Consider the following 27,943-nt stretch of genomic DNA (forward strand, 5'->3'; position numbering starts at 1 on the left):
AAAAAAAAAAACCACAACACAAACCCACAAACCTCCACGCCCGGCGAGGCGGTTGGCTCCCAGGGAGCGGCTGCGTGCGGCGGACGGAAGTGACGACAGCACTCGCGGCCCAAAGAGGCGGGGCCTACGGGGCAGCGCGCCAATAAGGGAAGCCGGAGAGGCTCGGGGGGGTGTGGCCTCTCCGGGGGGCGGGGCCTGAGAGCGCGCGCGCCGCGCGGGGACGGGCCTCCCCGGGGCGGCCGCGGGAGGAGGCGGTGACTGGCGCCGGGCTCTGGAGAGACGCGGAGGCCAGCGCGGGGCCATGCGGAGGCCCGGGGGCTCCAGCGCTCCCCGCCCGGCGCTCCTCCCTCGCGCGGCGGCCCCCGGGCGGCCGCGGGAGTAACCGCCGCCTTTGTTTCCGGGCGCCCGTCCCCCGTCGCCGCCGAGAGACCCCGCCTGGGCCCGGGCCGCGCGGATGCGGGAGGAGGAGGAGGAGGAGGAGAGCGGCGGCGCCGGGGCGGCGCGCCATGGGGAACTGCTGCTGGACGCAGTGCTTCGGGCTCCTCCGCAGGGAAGCGGGGCGGCTGCAGCGCGGCGGCGGCGGGTAAGGCCGCGCGCCCCCTGCCCCCCCCCCTTCGAGCGGGCCATGGAGCGACCCCCGGCCCCCTCGGGGGGAGCAGGGCTTTCCCCCCCCCGCGCGGGGTGATGGTGGGGCCCCGCGCGGACTGCCCGGGGAGATGCGGCTGCAGAAATCGGGGCGTCCGAGGGGCGTCTTCGGACGAGGTGGGGGGCTGCGGGAGGGGGGCTGCGGGCAGGGTCCGGGCTGCAGCTCGTGGCGACCGAGGAAGACTTGCTGACTGGCCGCCTTGCCGAGGGCCACCCGGTGGCTCGGGGCTGGTCGCTTGCGAGGGGGGTGGGGGTAGGGGTGGGGCTCTGGGCAGAATCAACAAAACCCGGTTTGGTAGGGGGTCGGGTGGGTTGGGCTTTCTTCATTCACAGAGGAATGCTGACCGTCCAGCGCTGTCCGCGGGCTCTAGGGACATCTGTCCTCAGCCTCACTGCTCTGGGGGGAAAGTGGAATAGGCTTAGGTTTTTGTTGGGGTTTTTCCTTAAAAATATATATATACATATATATACAATAATTGTCATGGTTATTCTGTTATTCCACAAGACGGTTATTCCGTAGGGTGTTAGGAGAAAGGGCAACAAATTACTTTGAGTTTCTTTGTAGTTAAAAAAATAATTTTTCCCAGAATTCAACCTAAGAATTGAAAATGCTAACCGAGCCGCAGAATAAAGAGTGGTGTGTGTGTGTGGGGGGGGGTAGTGTACATGCTGAAATGGCTAATTTTGCAGGGTCTGCCCGTGGAACCAACATTTTCAGGTAATAAAGTATTCAGCATAAGCAAACTGAAGGCGCATGGTTTATAATGTGATCTTTTGGTGATGGAGATGGAGACCTGGCTTCCCCCAGTGTATCACCTCAGCTACAGAGCCACCGAGCATGCCTCAAGTCCCCCAGATGGAAAAGTCAGACCGTCAAGATTTTGTAGCCTGCTTCCATTTTTGATTTCCCTGGCTTGTGCACTGTTAGAGGGGCTGATGACAGCTGGTTTATCCTGTCAGCCACTCATCCGTCCAGTTTGTGTGTTTGGATCCTCGGCTTACATTATGCCTCTTCAGTAGCCTTCCCTAAGGACTAGATGCCAGGAGATCTTTGGCCTTATTGATTGATGTGTGTAGTGGTGTTGTGAGGTGTCAGATTCTCACTGCAAAAATGAGGCCTGATTCATTGGGTAAATAGAAATCATTTCTGTTTGACTTTAGGCCACATTGTGCCGTGTCTGTGGGATTTTTGTTTTGTCATGTTCTTGGATGATGATCCAAAATAGAGTATAATATTCACAGTGGTAATTCCACTCCCTGGGCACATGAGCTTGGTGGCCTTAGGAAACAGGGATGAGGCTGGAGCAATAGTACGGAGGGTAGGGCATTTGCCTTGCACCCTGTCAACCCAGGTTCAGTTCCTGGTATCCCATATGGTCCCTGAGCACGGCCAGGAGTGATTAAGTGCAGAGCCAAGAGTAACCCAGGGTGTCACCAAAAAAGCAAAAAAAAAAAGCAGGGGGAAATCATTGAATTGGGATGTGTTAAGCCATAAACATGTAGCAGTAGAATCTGTACTATTCTGGTTTCGCATTAAACACCTTGAGCAAACAAGGTCTGTTGAGGTAGGGTTGTGGACACTATCATCGGAAAACATTGATGATATTGATCTTGGTTTCTTTATTTCATGAATATAGGTTTGGACAGTTCCTTTACTTAAATTTTCTGATTAACTTTGTTTTATGTTAATTAGAATATTTTGGACTCATCTAGTAAGCATACAGAGATAGGTGGCTAGAGTTGCTATTTATATACTAAGGTTAAACTTCACCTGTCATTTTGGTTGCTCTTTTTTGTTGGGGGCCAGGGTCTCCCAAGCAGGGCTCAGAGAGCCCAGGGTCACTCCAGGTGACCCAGGCTGGATGTGCAGGCCTGAAGTCTCATGCTTGGGCCTTTTAGGGGGCTTATGTGGTGCCGAGGATGGTCTGATATATGAAACTTTGGACCTCTACCTGCAGATTCTGCGCTCCAACCCTTTGGACTGCTTTCCTGGGCCCTACCATTTTTATTTTGTTTTGCCTTTTTTCAGTCTGGTAATTTTTCTTCCAAGTATAGATCTAGAAAGACACTTAAAGCATAGTTAGTACAGGCCAAAAGTTTAGGATGAAAGTTTCCAGTTTTACCTTACCATATTCTTCTACATAGTAGTTCAAGTTAACATGTCCGGTAGTTTTGTATAAGATGCGAGCATATATCCTTCTTGATATTTAGCCTTTGCTGACCTTTTTGCCCAGGAGCAGCGTTGCTTTCAGCAATAGTTTACAATGACGTGCTCTTTTCTAGTTGAAAAAGATGTTAATAATAGCTGCCAATATTCGATTACTTCCTATGAGCCAGGCATAGTTCTAAGTACTTTGCATTATCTTCTTTATTTCTCACCACAACCCTGTGAGCGAGGTACACAACTATTACATGCATTATAAGTTGAAGTTTAGAAAGTTTAACTTGCCCGGAATAGCAAAGCTGGGATTGCAGCCTGGAACTCTCTGGATTCAGTCCTGACCCTGACCACTCTATTCTGTAAATAAGCACTTGGTGGCTTTATCTCCTATCACATTATCTTCCTTGTAACCGGAACATCTCAACAGCTTGGCTCTTTCCTGTGATACGCTTTTTTCTTAAGTGCACTTGACTTCTGCAGCATCACATCATGATTTTTCTATTCATCTCTTCCTGCCTGTTCTTACTCTGCTACCTACTAAATGGAATTTTTCCCCCCTCTCTTTATATCTTCTCAGGTGTACCTATCCCTGAAGAATTTTCATAGATTTCTTGGATTTCAACGACTATCATTTCTAAGTCTCTTTGAATAGACCTCTTTTCAAAGATTCAGTACTGCATTTTTCAGTTGCCTACTGAAAAAAATTACACTTGGTTCTACCAAGATCCCCAGTCAGTGTACCTACACATCAAATATCCCTTTTCCAGAATTGGGAATGGTGCGATTATTTCCCCCTCCCCACATTTCCTCTGCTCTAATTCCCTGAACAGTTCTTACTCAGTCTTCTAATCTACAAACTCATATTTCTCTAATCATCCTTTCAGTCTCTCAATACTTACTGAATCTCTTTCTATTTTCTCTTTCTCACTTTAAAAAACTTGTCTTTGAAGTGGCCTTCTTGTTGCCAGCTTCTTGAGAGCTTTTCCTACTGGATTTCTCACACTTCAGCCTGTCTAACCTTCCCACCCTTAGAGATAGATTTTGTGAAACCCAAACTGAATCACATGCCATTCCCTTTTTTAACAGCTTCCTTGTTCATCTGAATTTCTCAGCCTTGCCCACCCCTCTTTTCACTAAGAAGTGAAGATTTGCATAGCATTCAAATGTGCAGTATAATGTCCATTTGTACACGCAGGAATAAATTGTAATTATGCTTTTGAATAAAGAGTATAATCACACTTTGTTCTCTGATACAGAAAATCATGTCAGAATTTAAATTAGTGAGAATAATATTGAAAAGGGAACATTGAATCTATTCTAATTTTTAAAAACTTACTTTCTCACCAACCATGGTATATTGAATTAAGTAACCTTCCAAATAAATGTAATTTCAAGTTTAAGCTCCTGACAAGTTTAACCCTAGTCTATTTTACCAGCCTAATTATATTTTCTAATTATGCTTTCCTTAGGATACAGCATTAAGTTGTAGATTTTACTCCCTGAGCACTTGAGCATGGCAGCTTAGGGCTAGGGGAAATCAGAGGCAGTACTTTCTGCCATTCTTGTAGCTGGGTGCCATTCTTTGCCTCTAGACCAACTGGGCTACTTACTATTTTTCTAAAATCCAATATGTCTTATTCTGTGTCTTTGTGGATTTCTTAATTCTTTATCTAAGTGAGCTTGTATTGTCCTCAGATACTATCTTCCCTCACGGCAGAGCCTCGAAAGCTACCCTTGGTGTATGCCAAATTCAATATGCCAAAAACAGTAACAAGAAGTCTCACAATGGAGACATTACTGGTGCCCGCTCGAGCAAATCGATGAACAATGGGACAACAGTGCTACAGTGCAGTGCTGCTATCTTCCCTGTGAAACCTGCCTTTTCCTTCTGAGACAGATCTTTCTCCCTAAGAAAATTGTGCTTTCAATTGGCTTATTACATCTCCTGTTATCTCGAGGCCTCACAAGTTTTGTCTATAAAACTTGTCTATAAAAGCTAGTTACTACAGGGGCCGGAGCGATAGCACAGTGGGTAGGGCGTTTGCCTTGCACGCGGCCGACCCGGGTTCGATCTCCGGCATCCCATATGGTCCCCCAAGCACCGCCAGGAGTAATTCCTGAGTGCAAAGCCAGGAGTAACCCCTGAGCATTGCTAGGTGTGACCCAAAAAGCAAAAAAAAAAAAAAAAAAAAAAAGCTAGTTACTACATACGACTTTGTAGGACCTAAGTTTATTGTTAGAACATTACAGCATTCGCACAGAAGCACCCATCAACAATCTGTAAATAAATAAATGGTGACTGTTCAATAAAACTTTATTTACAGAAGCAGGCATTGGGCCAGATTTGAACTTTGATTCATGGATTTACTGATTTGAAGTATATTATAATAGGGGTTGAAAACATCCCAGTCAGGAATTGTACTTAATTTTTATTTCTACTCTCACTGTCTCAGGTTATTGACTGAATAACTAGAGAGTATTATTTATGAATTTGAAACATCGAGAAAACAATTGTTTTGTTATTTCTTAACTTTAACAAAGCTCACTCACAGTTAAACATATATCCTGCCAGTTTTATGTTGCCTTACTATTTTTAAAAAGAGACCATATCACATACCACCAGAATTTCAAAGTATTTAAGCATGCTGTACATATTGCTATAATGTGCAGCAATATACATTATATCCTGTATATTGCTGATATGATGATCAATGTTGTCATTTTTAATAGTTTGGTTTTCGATGTTTGTATCTTTGAAAAATATGTTTGTATGATGTTTCTTGAAATTTCCGAAACTAGAGTAATGGGGCCAGAGAGTATAGTACAGCACGTAGAGCATTTCCATGCAGTTTCCTGACATCCCATATGGCCCCCCAAGCACTGCCAGAAGTAACTCCTGAGTGCAGAACCAGGAGTAAGTAACTTCTAAGCATCACTAGATATGATCCACATAAGCCCAAAAAAGGAAAGAAGTTAGAGTAACTCAGTAGTAAATGTAAATGTGTGTAGAGTTATTGAACATATGCTTTGTACCTTAAAGACTCCCAGGGACCTTTCCTGAATCTCACTCTATTTTTTCACATCACCAGAATGTGCTGGGGCTTACTTCTAGCTCTTTGCTCAAAGATCACTCCTGGTGGGCCTCAGGGGACTATGTATGGGATTGAACCTGGGTCAGATGTCTGCAAGGCATCCTATAGTGGCTTACCTACTATACTATCCTTCCACCCCCTGAAGTTGAATTTTGGTGCCCTTCCTTTTGAGTATAAAATACAAAAATTAGTCACCTAAGCTGGGAACCTGAGAATCCTGTTAAAATTCTCCCTTTCACCTACTTTCCAAATCCATGTTTTCAGGCTCTGTACTTTCTGAGTTTTTTAACCCCCATGTCCTTCCAGCCTCTACATCCCCCCTACCATGGTAGAAAGCCTCCCATCTGTATGTAGTTCTGCTGCTTTCTGTAAACTTCTTCTAATGTAGACTACCCTACCTCCTGTCTTTCCCCTTTAACAGCTTAAATAGTTGTCTATCTCGATAGATATCCCTCCTCCTCACTCTGTCTTCATGGTAATCTAATTTGCAGCCTCTTTCCTTTTTTGCTTGACACTATTGAAACGATCTGCATATGATCATTAAGCTACATTCGTAGCCCTCTGTTTATCCTCCATTAACTCCTCTGAGAGTAAAATTTATTTAGTAGAGCTATCTTCCTGTCCCCTGTGAGTGTTCATTTTCTTAAAGTCGGCATTAAATGTTGGAGTCCCTTCAAAATATGGACTCCTCTACTATATACTCCTTTAAGAATCGCGTACATGGAACCACTGACCTAGGAGTGCCTTTTATACCATTGTTATTCTGTATTTGCAGTCCATTCCCCATTCAGGGTTTTGATGTCTCTCAGATAGCTTTTCAGACCTCCCTCTTCCCTCAGCACTGTGTTAATTCAAACTGTTTTCATTTCCAGTACCCTGTTTTAAAAGAAATAGCATTGTTTCCTCATTCACTGTTCTAACACTTCATAGTACTGAACCACTCCGTGGCTTTATAGACGTAGACTTCTTGTTTATTAATTGTGCCTCCTTAATACTGTATTAACACGCTGAGGACTGGAACCTTGATGTGCTTTCCTTCCATTTCCAGTAACCAATGCTGTTTGGCACATAGTAAGTATTCAATAAATATTTGTTTTAGATTCTACCAAGTAGAATGGGTAGATGATCAATTGATCTACCCACATTTATTCCTGACCCTTTTTAATCATAGTCTGGAATCAAGTGATCTTAATTACAAATTAACTATACACAGCTAAAAGTTTTCAGTGGTTTAACACATTTAAAAATTGTTCAAGACTGAACTCTTTGGTGGCACTTGCTAGAATTTGCATTATCTGTTCCTTGCCTACCGTTTTGTAACTCATCTATATAATTTTTGCCTTGAATCCATTTCTTCCCTTTTTCACTCAGTTAATTCATACATATCTTTAGGATGCCAGCTCAAAGGTTATTTCCCACAGAAGTCTTCCTAAGCTAAAACAGTGTATTTGCTTAATGTCTGTATGTACTCAGTGTAAAATAAGGATTCCATGCCTGTGTTTGCTTAGCTTTGTATCCCCAGCTGTATGCTATTCGCCAGTAGCATCGTACATAACTTGATAGAATTGATAAGTATCACTGTCATCCTGTTTGTTGATTTACTCGAGCAGGCACCAGTAATGTCTCTATTCCTCTCAGTCCTGAGATTTTAGCAGCCTCTCCTTACTCGTCTTTCCCAACGATTGGAGGCTCTTTTATGGTCAGGGGAATGAGACCTATTGTTACTGTTTTTGGCATATCGAATACGCCACAGGTAGCTTGCCAGGCTCTGCCCGTATAGGTGGGATACTCTTGGTAGCTTGCCGGGTTCTCATAGAGGTATATGACATGACACTATATTTAGAAAATCCTAAAGACTCTACAAGAAAGTTCCTAGAAACAATGGATTTGTACAGTAAAGTAGCAGACAACAAAATGAATACATGAAAGTTCATTGCCTTCTCATATGTGATAATAAGAATAATGAAAAAGAAATATTTAATTAAAACAATCCAATTCAATAGAATATCATGAATACCACGAGACAGACTCTCAAGTATATGATCAGTTACCAGAGTATATGACCAGATAATCTTTGATAAAGAAGAAAAATATGGTCTCTTAAATATATCTTGAGCTTTTCACCCTTTGCAAACTACTTGGGGTTGGGAGGTGGCTTGTGGGGTGGGGGTGGGGGCAGTCACTCAGCCAAACATACCCTTCCTAGAGCATGGCAGTTAGGAATTTGCTTGTGTGGCAAGTTCCTTATGGCATTATTGGCCTCTTAGATACAAGAATCCATTCTTACTCATTTTGTGTTTTAAATGCATAACTGTGTTTATTATTCAATAAGTCAGGAAAGTAAGAATTTAGTAAATTCAGTGTTAGTGATGCGTAAGAGGCAAGTTTTTAAAAGAAGAGGGTGGTTGACAGTTGCAGATTCTGCACACAGATTGCATAAGATGAAAGAGAAAGAGCTAGAACACCTTTTAAGGCTTCTAGTTGATTGTCTTTATAAACCACTGGCCTCTTAGCAGGACCATGATCTTTTTTAACCTATGTTTTCTTTCTCCAAAATATTTAACAGGAAAATATATTCTTTTTTCTCTTTGAAGGCATAGAATATATGTTCGGAATATCTATTCTTTTTAAATTTGTTTTCATAGAGGAGTTAGTTAAAAGGGAAGTACTACTTGTTGTTACCACTTTGTCATACTGTCCCCATCTCAAAAAATCAGGGCATCATCCCTTGAGATTTCAATGGTTAAATCTCCATTAAGATATCTGATAATAATAAATGAAGTCTGATGTGTCCATCATCTTCATTGTAATAGTTTTTGCCAGGCATCTGATCTCTGTAACCTTTCCAATCTTTTGTTCAGGGAAAGAAAAAAAAAGCTTTGCAAGGCCTTTAATTTTTAATAGCTATTGGAAAATTTAATATGGTTTTTCATCATTTATTTATAATGTCAACAAGATACAGGTACTTTCCTATTTTATTTTAACAGCTATTGTACAGGAGGAAAAAAGAATACCAATGCCAGTTTTGTGGGAATTTTTGTTATCTTTCTTTTGTTATCTTTTGTTATCTTTGTGTTAATTTATTTTGTTGTATCAACTTAAAATTCTGGGCTGCCCTGGGAAAGTTTGACAGGGCAACTTTTATAAGCTTCCCTGTTTAGGCATGGGTTTGAAATAATTAGTTTAATTCTTTTAAGCATAGGTTTGAAATAATTACTTTTCTTCTTTTATCGAGAGTGCAGAAATGGGGACCGAAGTGATAGTACACAGGTCGGGCACTTACTTTGCACCTGGCCTACCTAGGTCAGTCCCGGCATTCCACTTGGTCCCACCTGGAATAACCCCTGAGCATCATCACCTGCTGTGCCTCTCCGCCCCCACAAAAAATAAAGTGCAGAAAAATGGTTGGTTTTTGGGTTTTGGGTTTTGGACCACATGCAGCAATGCTCAAAAGTTACTCCTGACCGTGGTGGGGGCTGTGCGAGGGGGTGGCGGAGACCATATGGGATGCTGGGGATTAAACCAGGTCAGCTGCTTACAAGGCAGACTCCCTATGTGCCCTACTGTCTCTCCTGCCCCAGAAGGGTTTTGTTTGAGTTGGGGGGGGGGGTGCCACACCCAGCGGTGCTTAGAGATTAGATTACTCTTGGCTCTGCACTCAGGAATAGCTTGTGGCGGGGCTTAGGGGACCAAGTTATCCTAACTGCTCCTCCCTTCTCCCAGAGATTGCGTTGACATCAGCCATTGGGATGGAACTACGCGGGAATCTCCATGATTTTCCACATTACCTTCAAGAGCATCCTGATCCTTCACAGTGCCGCCACCCCTCAGCCCTAAGAACCCCTCTTTACCTGTCTCACGGTCTTTCCAGGCCCAAGGCCGCTTTCTCATCTTCAGTCTTCATGAAATGGGTAGACAGGAACTTGCTTCTTAGAGCTTGCTCTTCTTATACATACTGCATGTATAGTGAGTGTCTGTGATGTGGTGATGTAAACTGTATAGGAAGGGGGAAAATGGATGGCTGTTTAAAATCATTGTTTGGGAGCCTCTTTCAGCAGCACAGATTTCAGCATAATATGCATGCTCTTGAAAAGAAGGATAGATTGTTGCCCACATTATTTCTCACTTTCCTCTTCCTCTGGGGTATATGACGGAATTTGTGAAAGTTAACTACATATGATGTGACTTTAACTATTTCCTTCAAAGCTCAGTTTCATTGACATGAGTCTGTTCTTTCTAAGGACTCTGCAGCTACCCAGGTTCCTTAAGTCTTTCACTTAGGAGTTGCCACATTTCTTTTTCTCTTGTACTTCCATTTTTGATGCCAGCTTCTTTCCTATTACGCCTCCATTGGGATTCTCACTCCTCCACATCCTCTAGTCCTTCGCCTACAGCAGGTGATTTTAATCCTTTGAATACTTCTACAGTCACTCCATTTTTCACTCCATTTCTCACAGCTCCAACCCAGGTTGTCATCTTCTTGCCTACACTCTCTTGCATTTATTTGCTGTGTACTTAACCCCACTCATAGGATTAGTGGGGATTCCTGTGATTCCTGGCGCTTGCAGGAGTAGTTTCTGGGCACCGAGTTTACTCCTCTAGCTTTAAAGAAAGGATGGCATTCTCTTTCCCTGTAGTCACTCTTCAGTAAAGATGGATTAACTCTTTGATACATGGTTATAATTATTAACTGAGCATGTTCATTCACAATTCTCATTTTCACTCATGTAGCTTTTTTTTTTCAGTGTAGTTATTTCTTCATATAATTAGACCAAAATCATGCATTTAAGTGATGAGTGCTTAGATTATTTTTGAGAGGTTTTTTTTTTTTGCTAATGTAAACTACTTTAGTTAACATTCTTATAAATGTGTCTGTACACATATGCAAGAGATTAGGTATAGAATGAGAGATAGACATATATACACATATATACAGTTGCTTGGACATAGCTGACACATTTAACATTTTCTAGAAAATGTCAAACTTTAATAGGTATGAGATATATATATATATACAGAAAAATACCACTTTATATTTTTACCAAGAGTGGGTTTTCTTATTCCACTTTCTAACACTTGGTACTGTTAGGTATTTTCCCCATTCTCTTAGTGTGAAATGCTGTCTAATATTTGTATGAAAACTTTATTACATTTTTATGTACCAGCAACAGGCTGGAATGTACTTTGAATGCAGGAGCTTTAGATTCTGTCCTCAGCACCACATGGATCTCCAAGCAGTAGTACCTAGCGGCACCCCCTGAAGACAGAGCCAGGCATAGTCCCTCGCACTGTCAGGTCTGAGAATTTAGTACTGAAACAGCTGTTAGCATTACATAAGTATAATCAAAAGTATCTTTAATGTATTGTGTCTAGTTTAGGGACTTATTCCTCTCTACGCCCTTTCTTAATTATCAGTACGTATAGTACTTATATTAGTAATAATAATAATTGTCTGGTTTTTGCCAAGAATGGGAGATGGATGTCTTTTTAGATTTATTATTTCATATCTTGTTATTCCACACTAACTGTGAAACATTCATTGCTGAGAATTTCTGGTCTGGATGCATTTTGGAAGTTTTTTCATGGAGTTATGTTCTGCACTTAATTTGCAGTTCATGGGGCCAGAGGCATAGCACAGTGGTTGAGGCGCTTGCCTGGCACGTGGCCAACTCCAGTTAGAATCGCTCAGATGGTCTTTGGAGTGTAGTGATGACTGAGCACCACTAGGTGTGACCTCCCCAAATAAGTAAAGGCAGTCAATTTGGGATTCAGTCCATTTGTCAAATATTCACACATAAAAGCAGAGAATATGGGTTTAGCTTTTTATGCAATTATGTGTATAATAGAAAAATCTTAGATGATGTACTGATTTTCTTTTTAAAGTAAATTTAGGGAGCTTTGTACAGTTTGACCTACTTCAATGTTAACAGTAAATAGGTCTACAAAAGTAGGATGGCCGTTCTCTTATTTTTAGATTCTTAATGATGAAAGTATTAAATCAGATTTTAAAAATTTTAATTAGTACTAGATTTATTTACCCTCCAGTGTTTAGTGCAAAATTTTTATAAATAACAATTCTTTATAAATAATTCTTTATAAAAAGCTTACACAGTTAAAAGCATTACATATTAAAACAGCATAATTTTATGTTCAAAGTAGTGGACATCAGTGTTTAATTACAGACAATATGAATGGTAGAGGAACAGTGGAAAATGCAAAAAATATTTGTGTTTGATAATGGATATATGTTGAAAGAGCTTAGTCACTGGAGTTGAGTGTGTATATTATTCTCTTTCAGAATTGGGGCCACATTCCACAGTGCTCAGAGAGCTCAGGGCACAGCCAGTAGTATTCAGGACCACTGGGGCTATATCTAGTGGGGACCATGTGCCAGGAATAGAACTTTAGGGCTTCACACATGCTAGGCTTATGCTCTACCACGTGAGCTACTTTTTCTCTATGCCTTTTTGTACTGTCTTCAAAAATCAAGTGTGTGTTTAACAAAATAGCCTTCTCAGTTCACACTGACCGAGTTTAAAGGCTGAATTAGCCATACATGGCTTGTGGCTATCATTTGACAGAGCAGGTCTATCTGCGGAGCAGATACTATGATGATACTATAGTATCATCGTAGAAAGGAACTTAGATAAAATGCATATTAAAACTAAGCTCATATATACATATACATGCATAAAAAACTAAGCCTGTACAGATAGCACTTTGTAGATACTCAGTAAATGTAATGTCGTTTACTCAGTAAATGTCTCTTCTCTTCCTGATAGCAGTAATTGGCCTATTTAGGTGATGTAGCATGTGTGTTTGGTCAGATCAATCAAGTACTGATTCTTCTTTTTTTTAATTGAAGAGAACAGAATCTTCCTATTTCTCTAATGACTATTAAGACTGAGGTCTTTGCACTATTCTTTCACTCTGTTTTATCCTTTTATCTTTACTCCTGAGACTAAGCTTTCATTAAAGATTGTTGGAAATGCACATTAAGTTGTTGCTACCAAATTTCCGACTTCTTTTTAATTCATTTCCCTGTTCTTTTTCAATGTTGCCACCTTGTACATAATGAAAACTTGATTCTTAGATTGTTTTCAACCAGCATGTACTATAATGAGACAGTACTGTGCAGAGCTTAATTTGGTTGTCCTAGTATACATAATAATTTTATTTGAACAACCACAATAGTTATTTTACCATATCCCAGGCTCTTACCTTTATTGGGTGAGATACAGAAAACCAAAAAGCGAATCTGGTGCTGGATTTGCAGGCAGCCAACCCAGGTTTGATACCCTGAATCCCATTTGGTTCCCCCAAACCCCCAGCAGGTGCAGAGCCAGGAGGAACCCCTGAGCACACCACGTGTGGTCCAGAAGCAAACAAACATAAAATAAAATGGAAGACAAACAGAAAGGCAAACTAAGTCTAGGAAAAACTTCAGGCTTTCCTTTTAAGACAATAAATTAAGACCTTGTAATTCACAAAGGGCAGATATTGACTCCTAGTACCGTAAATGCTAAAATTATATCGACAGATTAAATACTCAATTTGGCAGACTCAGGGACAACATTTTATTAGAAGAGCTTTATCCTGAGATTTATTGGAAATGAAGTGAAGATTTATCGTGATACATATTTTAAAAGCAGTTATAGAGCCAAATGCTTGAAAGTAGCATTTCAGAGGACCCTCCACTATGTAAGTGAGGAAGATTAAACTAAAATCTTCACATATACTTCTTAGGTTTCTCTTTTGCTGTTCATCAGGACTTTGGTTATGGGTTAAAAAATCAAACCAAACTTTTTAGGGGAAAGATAGCATTTCTTAGGAAGATACTTCTCCGTTTCTCAAGCAGTAACTAAGCAGCCTCTGGGCTGGGGTGGTGTGGGGTGGGGCTTGCATGGGGCTTTGGTCAGTGACCAGGTCATGCAAAGATACGATTGTTCTTACTTTACTTAGGTGGGGGAAAGGGGCAGGGACAGTGTCGTAACACACCTCCCCGAGCTGGACTTGAGTCTGCTAAAGTCAGCCCAGGGCAGCATTCTGCCCTCTCCTGTCTCTCAGATCCCTCCCTCTCTTGGGAGGGTGCTGCAAGAGTCACGTCCCGTGGTGAGAGCAGGGCACTGCTTGGCTTTAGGCTTTGCTTCTGCAGTGAAGCCATGCTCGTGACATAGACCAAAACAGTCCTGCTGAACATGAGTTTCATTATTTAGTTACATCTCGGAGTAAGTCTGGAAGAGGAAATAGGTGAGTGAGATTCAGGGAAGAATAATTAATGGTTGCAGAAAGAGAAGCATGTAGCCCGTTGAACTTGATTCCTAAGGCCTCCCCAGTGCCACTAGAAGGCTCAACTCCTCTTTTTGTTCAAGAAATAAGGACGTCGAGTTTATACTGCATACATTCTATGAATTGAAAGATCTGTGGAATAACAATACCAAATCCTGTTTCCCCAGGCTTCACCGTGGGAATTTAGCCGCTTTGCATTTGTTAGCAAATAGATTGTACCAGGAAAAGTAGCTCCAAATTTTTTTATTTCTCTAATATTAATATTAATTTATTTCTCTAATAATTAATTATTCCTAATAATAGCACAGCGACTAGGGCATCTGCTTTGCATGCAGCCACCCCAGGGTCAATTCCTCCTCTGAGAGCCAGGCAAGCTACCAAGAGTATCCCGCCCGCATGGTAGAGCCTGGCAAGCTCCCCGTGGCGTATTTCATATGCCAAAAACAGTAGCAACAAGTGTCACAATGGAGACGTTACTGGTATCCACTCGAGCAAATTGATGAACAACGGGATTACAGTGCTACAGTGCTACCTACTTTTAAGCTCAAAGAATTTTTAAATTCTAGATCCCCTTTTTTAGGTAAATTTGGTGCTTGTCTAGATCATTTAAACTTGCTACCATATTTTGACGTTACTGTGTTCAGTTTCAGGATTCGTTCTTATTTTTTTTTTTTTAATTCTTTCTTTCCAGATCCAAGTATTTTAGAACGTGCTCAAGAGGTGAACACTTAACGATAGAGGTAAGTAGGATCAATGAGTTTGATTGGATGAGAAGTGTTTTGAAGAGAGACATACAGTAAAGAGAAAGGATCTGGACCTCAATGATTTCAGTCTTACCGGTGTTAGTGAAGAGGGAAAGAATAAGAGGCCAGAGAGAGCGCACAGTGGCACATGCAGGAGGCCCAGGTCTGATTCCCATTACTGTATGGTCCTCTGAGCACTGCCAGGAGTGACGCCCAAGCACAGAGCTGGGAGCAGCATGGTAGCACCACTGAATGTGACCCAGAATCTTTTTTGAAAAGGGGGGTGGGGTGGGGAACATCCAGGGGCTGAAAGGGGAAAGGTGAGTAGGGAGTTTATAGAAGTTTAAGGTGCTGTTGCTAGCTGTTTGGTTTGTATTCTTGGAGGGAGAGTCCCCTCTTCTCAGTAATAGAGCTTCCTTGTAAGCCGGTGCAGCAGAATCGAAGCAGCAGGTTGATTTGAAGCTGTTCCACAGAACCCGTGGCAAAACCTAAGTTGTGGTCCAAGAGTGCCTGGCTTGCAAGCTTGAACACTGCCTCGTTGCTTAAGGAACTAATCGGGAGTTAGTTCAGAACGAATGCTACACAAATAGAAAATAACAGCTCAAGGTAATAATTTAAGCAGTTTCAGTCTCTTCAGATTCCTGTATCTTCTAAACCTTTTGAATCAATGTTCTTGATCTTAGAACAGTATTAACAGAGAACATCTTCCACTCTGGAGAAGCCTGTGTTTTTCTTGAACACAGATATCGCTCTTTCTCCCCTCATATTTCTTTAAGTAAGTTTCTTTAAGTAAAACTATTTTCATCACTAATCCCCCCCAAAAAAATAAACCCAATATTAACAGGGGTCAAGGAGATGCCCCAGAGGGCTGGAGGACATGCATGCCTTACGTGTGGAAGGCCTGAGGTTGATTCCCGGTAGTGCAGTCCCCTGGGAGCCACGTAAGTCAAGAATCTCCTTCTAGCACATGGCCCCAAAATCAAAACATAAAACAAAAATAATAATAATCTGATATTTTCTTAGCGTGATTACTTGTAAAACTATCTAAAATACATATATCCTGGGGGCTAGAGAGATAGTCCCGGCATGAAGGCGCTCGCCAGCGACATCACCCCCACTTCCCATCCCCAGCCTCCCCCAGGAGTGAACTGTAAGCACCACACGGGCTTTGGCCCAAAAAACAGATATATAGCATATATTTTAGTGATGCAATTTTCAAATGACTTTCCGGGTCAGATCCCAAGTACCACAGACACGGCCCTTCCTTGCCTTGCACACAGCCGAGCTGTGTTTGATTCCCAGTGCCCCATATGCGCCCCTCGGCCTGCCAGGGATGGGCCTTGGCCACAGAGCCAGGAGCATGCACTGCCAGGTATGGTTAAAACAAAAGCGAAATGCAGTGACAACTTCCATCAGATCTTTTGACATCACAACCTGATCAAGTCATGTCAGCCTCTAGACATCTTATCTTTGGGAGTAGTGACTGTCATCTAGTAGGTTTCCAATAAATAGTTACATGAAAGAGTAAGTACATTTAGATATTTTAAGAGAGTTTTTGATTTGGGTATTTTTATTCCCTTTTTCTTGAGTAATTTTTCTTCTGAATTTCTTTTTCTAAATTCAAATGGAGTAGAAAACTTAGTGGATTTAAAACAATATGAAGTACTAAATTCAGATAAATAATTTATAAGCTTCTGATTCATGTAGAAAATAGCTATAATGCTCCCTTTTGTTTTTTACATAAAACCATAAATAAAAAGAAGTGTTGCTTGTTTGGACTATATTGTCTAGGATTGTTGATATATCAAGTAAACCTAAGTATAAAAAAGGCATTTGATTTAAATACCTTACACATATCAAGATGTTATTTTTTAGGTAAAAAGGTGACATAATTTTTGTGATTTCTGTACCTCAGACAGATAATCCCTCTTAACACTTGCTTTTTTGTTTTTTTTTTTTTTCAGTTTGAGAATCTAGTAGAAAGTGATGAAGTAAGTATTATCACAGGATTTGTATTTATTTAGGTTACTAATCTCATTTATTGTGAAGATTATTTTAAAATTTTTTCTTTTAGAACATTTTCATGTTTTCATTTTTATGTTTAGCCCCATCATTTTTTTTTCTTTTACTAATTTATACTGGCAAATAATTCAGCATTTTCTAGCATGTAAATATAATATTAGAGTATTTTTATATATCAGCTTATTATATTCTATATATCAAGTATACAGGTCAAAAAGGGATACCTGGGAGCTAAAGAAATTGTTTGGTTGAATTCTTTGTTTATTTTAATTTTTGTTTTGTCTTTTTTTTTTTTTTTTTTTTGCAGTTGATGTTCATGATTGCTTTCCTTTAATGTCATCCTAATTTGCAGTGCTATTTCCTAAATCTATTTGGGCCATTTGGAGTTTCATTTCTGCTATTAGTGATTTTCATTTTCACATTTTAACCATCAGATATGAATAGCTCAGCTATGTAAGAACCTACATTGGTCTTGAAAATAATTGTAGTTGGCTTTGGAGGAAAAAACTAAAAAAACTATAACCATTTCATAATCCAGTGCAAGAAAACAGTTGATTCATGTTATTCACGATATATTCTGTAATGTAACTGTGACTGATAAAACAGCAGATAAATAAATAATGCTAAATTAGTAATTTCCAAGGGAAAATTCAGAGCTGGGTTCTTGCAAGATCTGGTCCCAATATTTTGTCAGCCAGGCAGTTTGTTACATTTATATATAATGTTTCTATGTCACATTCTTCTAATATTGTTTTCAGTTCTTTTTTGCCCTCTAATTTGCTATGTATTAATGAACGAACCCCTTGGGCTCCGGGCTGCAGCCCTCTATCTAACTGATGCTCATACCCTGTCCCCTGCGAGAGCACTGCGGCAGGTGCTTTGCTTGGGCCATTCACCAGCGACCTAGTGCTCTGCCCGAGGGGCATGTTAAAAGTGATTTTACCACGGTTTAAAAGTGGATTTTTACCAATTGCCAAAAAAAAGCTCAAAACTGGCACATAGACTGCAAACAAGGACGCAGGGTGAGGGCTGAATCAGGAGCCCGGGGCAGGTTCTGCCTGGCCGGGCAGTGGCAGGCAGCTCAGAATTCCTGCTGCTGCTCAGCGTGACCACAGGAGCCACAGCGAGGATTGCTTCTCAAGTTCCAAATAAATGTTCTAGCTAGTAGGTCAATTCTGTAGTTATAGGATCCATAAGTAAAAAATCCCACCTGAAGTGAAGCAGTTAATGTGGGATGTAGCAGGAGTTGGCTGAGTTAAACGGTTCCTGCTAGGGGCTGAGGGCCTGATGTGGACTTTCTCTCTAGAAAGGGCTAATCATGGAAATAATGAAGTCAGAAAGTCAGTAAAATGGGTATGGTAATGAGGATATGATAGAGAGAATCGATTGTAAATTACGTGGATGTGGACAGAGAATACGTTATCTAGTGTCATCTTGCCCCCAGAAGTTCCTTTGGATAAACACTTACTACAAAAAATTAAGAAATGGCCAACAAATGGTTACTGTATAATTGAGCTAGATTTTTTTTATTATATTTTATCTTTGGTGAAGTAAAACCATTTGTTTGATACACTTAAAAAATAAAATGTTTATGATAAGTAGGTAAGTTGAAACTAAAACTTAATAGAATAAAACACTGTTTTGCTTTAAATGTAATTCAGCTAGTGAAATTTTTTTAATCTTTGTGCAGGGGGAAAGCCCAGGAAGCAGTCATCGGTAAGGCTTTCGGCTCTTCCTTTTTCAAATTCATTTTGTGTGTACTATTTGAAGAAGTTCACTAAGGTTCCAGCCTGTCATATACTTGTTTTAAGACATTTTGGGACCTTAATTTTCTCTGTAACTGAGTGTCTCCGATTACATATATCTCAACACATTTTGGACATTGAAAAATTTACTGTATGTAAGTTCCTATGTGCTTTCCTGTTAAGTCTATTATATGTGCTTGAGTTTTGTAAAAACTATTTGGGCATTAATAAATTATATTTCTTTTAGTATTTTTTAAACTTAATACTCCTTTCCTTTATTTATGCCAGGGTTTTTTGTTTTGTTTTGGGGTGTTTTTTGTAACTTTTAATAGTAATAAGGACATTTGTATCACTTTAAGCACCATCTCTATATTCTTTCAGTATTACATGGACTACTTGAAAAAAGTGAAATAAAATTACTTCTAAGTGAAAGAGTCTAATCAGAAACTTAGGAATACGTGATGATTTGAAGCAGTTAACGTGGGATGTAACAGGATTGGCTGAGTTAAACAGTTACTGCTAGGGGCTGACGGCTAGATGTGGACTTTCTCTGTAGAAAGGGCTAGTCATGGAAATAATGAAGTCAGAAAGTCAGTAAAATGGGTATGATAATGAGGATAAAGTGAGTATGTTGGTGAGAAACCAGGCGGTGGAGTTCGGAGTACTTAAACGGGTTATAGTGCTAAAAAATTTCCTAGTAAGATATCTTAGTAAACATTTCACCAAAACATCACAAATATTAGATTTGGTGCTTTTTACTCTTAACAATTTGAAATTATAGCTTCAAATTGCCATGATACATTTTTGATAAATTTACACATTTTGTGTGTTTCAAGTTGATACAGACTTTCAAAGTTCTTTTTCCTTCTCCCTTGCTTTTTTCTGTAGGCCTCTTACTGAGGAAGAAATTGTTGACCTGAGAGAGAGGCATTATGATGCTATTGCTGAAAAACAGAAAAATCTGGATATGAAAATTCAAAGAGAGGTAAATAACAGTAGTAGTGTTGCTAAACTCTGTGTTATTGTAAGCCTCTTTTTTAGGGGAAAGATACGTACATTTGTTACTACTCTTGATATGAGCAGTCATTAGGCCTATATTAATATATATAGATGAAAATTATATGAAAATGGAAAATTATTCTAGCCATGTATAATTTATCAGAAGCCATATGCTGCAAAAATGTTAATTTCTCTTAAAACCCTAAAATTAGAAAAGTAATTATTTCTTTTAAAAATAATTGCTTCAGGGCCAAAGAAATAACAGGGGGTAAGGTTCTTGCCTTGCACACAGCCAACCTAAGCTCCATCCCTGGCATCTCACAGAGTTCCCTGAGCATCGCCAGGAGTGTGATTCCTAACAGCAGAGCCAGGAGTAACCTCTGAGCATCACCTGGTGTGGTCCAAAGCCAAACTATAAAATTACTTTAAGAGACTTGAGTGATGTACAGTGGGCAGGGTGTTTGCCTTGAACACAGCTGAACCAGGTTTGATCCCTAGCACCCCGTATAGTCCCCCGAGTACCACCAGGAAGTAATTGCTGAGTACAGAGCCAGGAGTAAGTCCTGAACATTGCTGGGTGTGGCACCGAAACAAAAAGATAAAATTAACTGTTTATGTAAAAATAATTGGACCCAGAGTACAGCAGGTAGGGCATTTGTTTTGCACACTGCCTATCCGGGCTTGAGCCCCAGGATCCTATGGGGATCCCCAAGTACCACCAGGAGTCATTCCTGAGTACAGAGCCAGGAGTAAGCCCTGAGAACTGCTGGTTGTGGGGCCCCTTCCCCCAAAAAAGATAAAGTTTTAAAACACAAAAGTAATTACTTCATTCACAAGAATTGACACGGGCAAAATACATGGAGCTTTGTGTTTAAACCAGTTTATGACTGCGAATGTGGCTCAAGTCAGCACATGTTTTGTGACATGAGGCCCTAAGTTTAATCCTTGGCATTAAAAAATTAAAACTAATTAAGCAACTTTCACAGATCACTGTTTAAGAATCAAGTAGAGGTCTTTGAAATTATCTTTCCGTTGGGGACCAGAGTGATAGTACAGCATTCTAGCGCCTGTCTTACATCATGTCTGACCTGGGGCCAGTCCCCGAGCCTGCCAGGAATTGATCCCTTAGTGCAGAACCAGGAGTGACTCCTGAGCACAGCTGGGTATGTCCCTCAAAACCGTAAAAAAAAAATCTTTCTGTTTGTCGTGAACTTACCTTAGTGTGTGAGCTGTGTACTTAGTCATAAGTAAGATACTTATGGAAAAGATGTTATTGGACAATCTACAAGAAATGCTCATATAAAGATAGAGAACATTGTGTTGAAATTTGACTTCAGTTTGACTCGATAAGCAGTAAATTATTATTAGAGTAGTTTGTATACTATTGTGGTTGGCAGGAATAAAGTTCAAAAGTAAATTTTGTTCAACCTGATAGTAATTAAAATCAGGAGACATACAGTGATGAGCCATGAAGTTTGGGAACCTTCATTTCACTTTGGCAGACCAGGGTAGATTGGCGTAGTCTTCAAGTTCTTGGACGTAGGAGGGCCCACACTCTCAAATTAGGGTAGTAGGCATTGATGTTGTTAAAAATGAAGATCCTTGTATACGCTGAAGAAAGAAATCATTTTTAGATATGAAAGATACTACTATTTCACACAAATTCTCTATCATATTTGATATTTGCTATAATTTCTGTAAAAGACGAAATTAAATGGAGAAATCACAAAACTTTCAGTTATGCTTCATGGAGATCACTTATTTTTTAATGTTATTTTTATTTTATAGGTAGAAACATTTTCTCTAGAGCAGTTAGACAGGTTCTGATTTTCGTTAACCCTTATTGTTTTGTTCATATACAGTTAGCCTTACGAGAAGAGAAGTTAAGACTAGAAGAAGAAGCTTTATACGCTGCACAGCGTGAAGCAGCCAGGGCAGCAAAGCAGCGAAAGCTCTTGGAGGTGAGGGGAAGAGACCCCAACCCAACCTAGGGCTGCTTTTCTCCTGGTTTCTCCGACAGGGCTGCGTGGGGACTTTTCCTCCCGAGACTCAAGGGCTTCTTGTTTCACTGCCAATGTATATTATGCACATATCCTTGATAAAGGCAAATTTGTCCATCTTCAACAGCCAGAATAACATCAAATTATATGCTTGACACCGCATGTTGTGTAGCTTCAGATTAACAGAAGCTAATTATTATCTGTCCAAAAGATGAATTTCAGTTTTTGGAAATCCAGTGTTATTAGTTTGGAAAAATACAGATTCATAACGCATTGTAAAAAAACAATGCAGATTTCTGATTTATTTTTCTGAGTTTTGTTCCTTGAACTGCTAAGCTTTCTTGTGCTTCCCAGAACTAGTTAAACTGTATGATTTTGTGCCCCCAAAGCATCGTGTATATTTTTCATCTTTATTTATTTGTATTTGGGAGATTGGAGGTTTGACTCTTGAAAAATCTCTGGTGTATTACCAGAGAAGGCAGCAGAAAGCTTCCCAGCTGTTCGAGCGCCACACATCCAGACGCTTGGGGGTCCTGGCTGAGTCAGGAGCCATCTTCCGTGGTCGATGAGCTTCCCCTTGTACTCCGAGACAGGCAGTAGTACTAATCCCTTGGTTATAGGTGAGGAAACTGAGGTAGGGAGGTTACTCCCTTGCTTGAGATCCTTCGGCTGCTGGAGAGCTGCGGAGGTAAGCAGAGCAGTGCCTGCCGTCCCCCCTCAGTGCGCTCCTCCTCCGCCGCCGCTCGGAACTGCTGCGCTGCAGCTGACATAGCACAGATCAGCTCACATCACAGAGATGATAATTCAGAGAAACTGCCAGATTGTGTCTGTTGTAGCTTCTCTTAGCGTGTTGTTTCTGTGTGATCTGTCCTTGTCCCTCTCCCTCTCTCCTTCTATTTCTTTCTCTTATCTAGCACTAAATCATGGGGACACTTAGAAGTTTACTTGCTTTCTACTAAGAAAGAAGTGTGGTTTTTTTTTGGGGGGGGGGCGGAGCGATAGCACAGCGGGTAGGGCGTTTGCCTTGCACGCGGCCAACCCGGGTTGGATCCCCGGCATCCCATATGGTCCCCCAAGCACTGCCAGGAGTAATTCCTAAGTGAAAATCCAGGAGTAACCCCTGAGCATCGCTGGGTGTGACCCAAAAAGCAAAAAAAAAAAAGAAAGAAGTGTTTTTGTGGTTACCTCATACACAACCTTTTTTCCTTCCTGCTTGGAAGACTAACAGCATCATTCCCTTATACCATATCCCTTTTCCTCCCCTAATTTAATACTGATAGAGGAACACAGACGATGTCTAAGACCAGGTAGGGTGCTTCCCTCACACATGGCCGCCTCACATTCAGCCCTGCCAGGAGTGATCCCTGAGCACCTGCCAGTGTGGCCCAACACCCCTCTCCTCCCAATAAAGAACAACTATATTCTGACACATGAATATAATGGAAATAGGCAAATACCGGTTTTCAACCCTGTAAATATTCTCAGCCACTACCACAGTCATTTGTAACAAAGATGAAGTTAAAGGATATGTTAAGGGAATAGCTCATAGCTGCTTAGAACCACAGCCCTGATAGCTTCTAAGTCCTTTCATTGTTACTCTTATTAACTGATGATGTTTATTACTTTTAAGTCAATTTAGGTCTTCTAGAGCTTTGTGTTTTTTTTTGCTATTTACTTCACCCAAAATAGACCTTCATGTACTGTTTTAACTCTTTTTTGCCCCTCCTCCTTCCAGATAGTAGCTGTCCTTAAGGATGCTGAGGACACCAAAAAAAAGTTACCTCTTTTTAAAGTTATTTTGATAACATTATTAAGTGTTCTGATCACTTAATGACTATACACTGATACATTAAGAGAAATGCTTACCACAAACATAGAGAATATAGAAGTGAACAGTGCTAAATTTAAGGGGAAAAGAACTTTAATTGAGTAACATTTTTTCCCCCTTGAAATTTCAAGAATTGCATGAATAGTTTTAAATTTTTCAATTTTACAACAAAGTGATTTTTACATATTGTATTATATTTTCAAAGCAAGAAAGACAGAGAGTACAGCGATACCATCCTTCCAGCAATGGAGAATACCAAAGGTAACTAGGAAATACAGTGTTCCTTTTGTGATAAAAATCACTATTTCCAAATAGAACACGGTTTACCTCTGTATGTTTGTACATGCATATTAGGTTTAAGTGTGTTTCCTAAAATATTATTGCTACTCAAGATACCATCTTACAAGACTACTGAGAGCATTTGCTATATGTTAGAAAATGGTCATCTGTTATTAATCCTCAACACTCATGCTGTCTCCTGAGCACTTCCAGGGTGTTCCCTAAGCACAGAGCACTGCCAGATGTGGCCCCGAAACCACAGCCACTACCACCAAAAGAGTGGTCCTATCTTCCACAGAGAAGATTATGTGCTAGTACAATGAATATTTTTGGAAAAATTGTTTGTGCCTTGGTGGTTTGTAGCTATAAATCCACCATAATATTTTCCATAGCCCCTTGCAACAGAGTGTGTGATCGGTTTTCGGAAAATACATTTTCAGTGTCATTTCCTTGAGTGTTTCTGCACACGTAGAGAACACTGTTGTTATATATTCATTATTGCATATTATAAATTTGGAATTTGTAAACCTTTGGAGGCATGACTTCAAAATTAATCAAAGCCTCTCAGTTTTTTATTAACATGAAGCATAAGGCCTGTTTTATAAGATCCTATTTAGTAAAGATGAATACTTTGGCTGTAGGATAAACTTTTCAAATTCCATCATTAGCTTTATATACATTATGTTGTACTTGCTATGAATCTACTGTGATACCTTTTTATAGTTGTTGCATTTTTATTGCAGTTCAGGACCAGAAGATGACTTTGAATCTTGTTTGAGAAATATAAAATCACAGTATGAAGTTTTCCGAAGTAGTAGTAAGTTTATAAACTTCTGTTTACATTTTAAGTTTACTTTAAGCCACATTAAAAATATAATCTTTGATTATGTTTCTTTCTTACGCGTCTATGGAAGAATTTCCTGCACTTCCATTTGTATTACCTGGATAGATTAATGAACTAGTCCTTAATTATGCAATATTATCTTTCCCTTTTTAAAAGGAGTTGGAGCGGGGCTGGAGCTATAGTACAGTGGTAGGGCATTTGCCTTGCACGTGGCCGACCCAGGTTCAATTCCCAGCATCCCGAGCACCACCAGGAATAATTCCTGAGTGTATGAGCCAGAAGTAACCCCCGTGCATTGCTGGGTTTGACCCAAAAAGCAAAAAAAAGAAAAGAGTTGGAGCAAAGAAAAATCACAGGCTATTTTGTAGATCTGGACTTCCAGTCAAACACTTCTTTTTTTATTTCTATTCTTCACCTCCTAGAAAAAGAAAGGGAAGGTGGGAGAAAGTAGGGTAGAAGTGTTTTTGTTTTATTTATCACAGATTGACTTACAAGACTCAAATGTTTCTTCAAGTTTCAAAACTCAAAACTCTCCCCATATGATTGATTCTTTCAGAAGTTTAGGCTACTTTTCATGTGTTCTATCATTTCTATTTCCTTTTTTGTCCTCCTTTGAACTGGCAATTAAAAATATGTAGTTTGTCTGAAAAGTTTACCGTTTTATTTATTGTGTTTTTGTTGTGCTAGAAGGCAAAAGAAAAGACAGTAAAAGAAAAAGTATTTTTCACTCTTCCTAACAGACCTACCAGTGATTTCAGTTACTATATCTAGTGCTTCTAAAATGCACAGTAATATTTGGAGAGTTATTATAGAATATCTGGCTGCTGTAAAGGACTCCAAGTGGTTACCTTTCTTGTGTTTGCGTATGTCCAGGGCTCTCGTCAGATGCCACCGTGCTGACACCGAACACAGAGAGCAGTTGTGATCTCATGACCAGGACCAAGTCGGCCAGCGGAAACGACGACAGCACATCCTTGGATCTGGAGTGGGAAGATGAAGAAGGTATTTCCCATCCAAGGTTTCATCTGAAAAATTAATTTTAATCTGTGTTTACTTGTAAATGCCTAATTGGCATTTTACAGTATTTAAATTAATTGAACATCGGTGAAAAGTTTGTATAAAAGTTTTTGACTCGGTGCCCTGCAGGTGCTGGCCGGGCACCACAGACACGGCTGCCTGGCCGCATCGTGGCGCAGGGCAGAGAAAGTGGCTATTTCTACGCTCAGCGCCCAGACCCGTGGGCGCTAAGAATGGTTTGTAGCCTCACATTCACACACACTGAAAAGACTGACTGTGATCGTGATTAGAAACTGCTGATCATTTGTTTAAAGAGAGGCTTGTTATGTTTCTTGAGACTTAGAAAACAATGCTAGTATCCCTTTCTGTCTGGTTTGGGGACCACACCCGGCAGTGCTCAGGGATCACTCTGGGCAGTTCTCTGGGGACAGTGTGGGGTGCCATACTGGACCCACATCGGTCACGTGCAAAGCAAGTGCCCTACCCAGTCTCCAACCTCTTAATTTCTCATTTTCCAATTTTTGTAGTTCAGCCCATGAAACTGTTCAGTAAACAGAATTACTGCCCCCTGGTGGGCATCCTAGCCAGATGTAACTTGCATTTCATTCTGAATGTCTGAATGTCTGAAAGTCTGTTAGGGTTTTTGTTCCACAGTGCAAACCCTATTAGCAGAAATGACCTTGAGTATTAATTGGAATCGCGCTAGGTACTTTGCGTGTGTTGCCTGTCTGAGCCGCAGTTTGTTTCTCATGAGAGATAGGAGGCTGCGGTGGTAGCTGAGTGTCTGCCTAGCACGTGCCTTGCCTGTCTGAGGCCCCGGGTCGCCAGAACCCTGGCTGTGTTTCCCAGCATCGTAGCAACACCAGAAGGCGGGATCAGAACCCGTCTTAGGGGAGAATTATGCGTGGCGTCCTCCCTCAGAAATGGCACAAAGCACTGGCCTCAGGTGCCCCATGGGAAGCAGCCCTGGGACGATGGGACATGGGACATGCTGTCAGGGCCACTCCTCGACAGACTCCAAAACTCCCTGAGTGGGTGCTACATCAAGGAGCAGGGCCAGGCGATGGCTCTTTGCAAGGTTGAGAGTGAACCGAGAAGATGCTGGGGTGGGAGTCCAGGGAGTGGTGAAGAGGCTAAACGTAATTCCAGATTCCCCCCGCCAAAGTTGGCTAGCAGGACAGAGACCAGGGCCGGGAGGGATGGTACAGGGTTAAGGCGTCGTCCTTCCATGCCCGGCCCTGCTCTGAGGGTAGTACAGGGTTAAGGCGTCGGCCTTCCATGCCCGGCCCTGCTCTGAGGGTAGTACAGGGTTAAGGAGTCGGCCTTCCATGCCCGGCCCTGCTCTGAGGGTAGTACAGGGTTAAGGAGTCGCCCTTCCATGCGCTGGGCCCTGGTTTGATTCCTGGCACCACATGGTCTCCTGGCCATCTTCAGGTAGCCCAGGAGGCCCCGAGTCCTCCCGGTGGCCTGGGTAATCCAACAGCATCGCCTCGTCAGCCCTCACATCCAGCTGCCTGTCTGGCTGGCCGAGAATGGGAGAAGCCCCTGGGACTCCTCACCGTAATGGGAGAGCCCCACTCCACCCCCCCAAAAAAAAGTATATAAAAATAGTATATAAATAAGAAAGCCACTTTTTTTAACTTTTTTAAAAAAAGTTTTGTTTGTTTGGGGCCACACCAGGTGGTGCTCAGGGTTCACTTTTGGCTTTGCACTCAGCTGTCCTCCTCGCAGGCTTGGGAGACCAACTGGGATGCCAGGGATCGAATCCAGATCAGCGCGTGTAAGGCAAGCACCTGCCCGTTGTGCTGTCACCCTGGCCCAGAGCTGACTATGCTTACACCTTCAGCTTATCTCCTTTCTCCCTGTCTTATACCAAGAAAGTGACACTTTTTTCTGCCGATGTTTTTGACATTTTCACTTGACTGACCAATTTTTTTCTGTTCAGATTTAGATCTAGGACAGTGTCCCCTGGAAGTGCCCACTCTGTTGTGGTCGACGCAGAGGAGGAGCCCTGGTGGGCGACAGGGAAGAGCAGATTCTTCCGTCACCCCTCTTGTGGCTCTGTGGCCTTGGGCACGTCCCGCTCTTCTGCCCGGGCTTCTCAGCTGTAGGTGGGGCTCAGAGCCCTGTACGGAGCCACGGAGAGCTGTTGAGATTAGCGCAGTTGGTGTTTGGGAAATGCAGACCACAAGGGTGAGGCACTTGCCTTGCACAGCGCCAACCCAGGAGCCCCCTGACCTCACCGGGAGTGACTCCGGAGCACAGAGCTAGTAGTATGC

General features: G+C 41.4%; 1 protein-coding gene and 1 non-coding gene across 3 annotated transcripts in view; both read left to right on the forward strand.

Annotated features, from left to right (window-relative positions):
* Positions 1-209: 209 nt before the first annotated feature.
* Positions 210-27,943, forward strand: part of AP1AR (adaptor related protein complex 1 associated regulatory protein) — a 30,145-nt gene continuing 2,411 nt past the window's right edge. Inside the window, exons 1-9 of one of the 2 annotated variants that reach the window (XM_004612763.2) lie at positions 210-583; positions 14,879-14,927; positions 16,895-16,921; positions 18,643-18,668; positions 19,586-19,682; positions 21,559-21,657; positions 23,730-23,785; positions 24,547-24,620; positions 25,521-25,649. In XM_004612763.2, the coding sequence (XP_004612820.1) occupies positions 507-583; positions 14,879-14,927; positions 16,895-16,921; positions 18,643-18,668; positions 19,586-19,682; positions 21,559-21,657; positions 23,730-23,785; positions 24,547-24,620; positions 25,521-25,649 (634 nt within the window). In that variant the 5' untranslated portion in view covers positions 210-506. The remainder of the gene's footprint in view (positions 584-14,878; positions 14,928-16,894; positions 16,922-18,642; positions 18,669-19,585; positions 19,683-21,558; positions 21,658-23,729; positions 23,786-24,546; positions 24,621-25,520; positions 25,650-27,943) is intronic. The other variant, XM_055141550.1, reaches the window with a different exon arrangement.
* On the forward strand, positions 25,782-25,918 carry LOC129406345 (small nucleolar RNA SNORA43). The gene has a single exon (XR_008630951.1). It is a non-coding gene; the product is annotated as a small nucleolar RNA SNORA43 (small nucleolar RNA).

This window comes from Sorex araneus, chromosome 6 (genome assembly GCF_027595985.1).
Source record: "Sorex araneus isolate mSorAra2 chromosome 6, mSorAra2.pri, whole genome shotgun sequence".
Taxonomy (NCBI): Eukaryota; Metazoa; Chordata; class Mammalia; order Eulipotyphla; family Soricidae; genus Sorex; species Sorex araneus.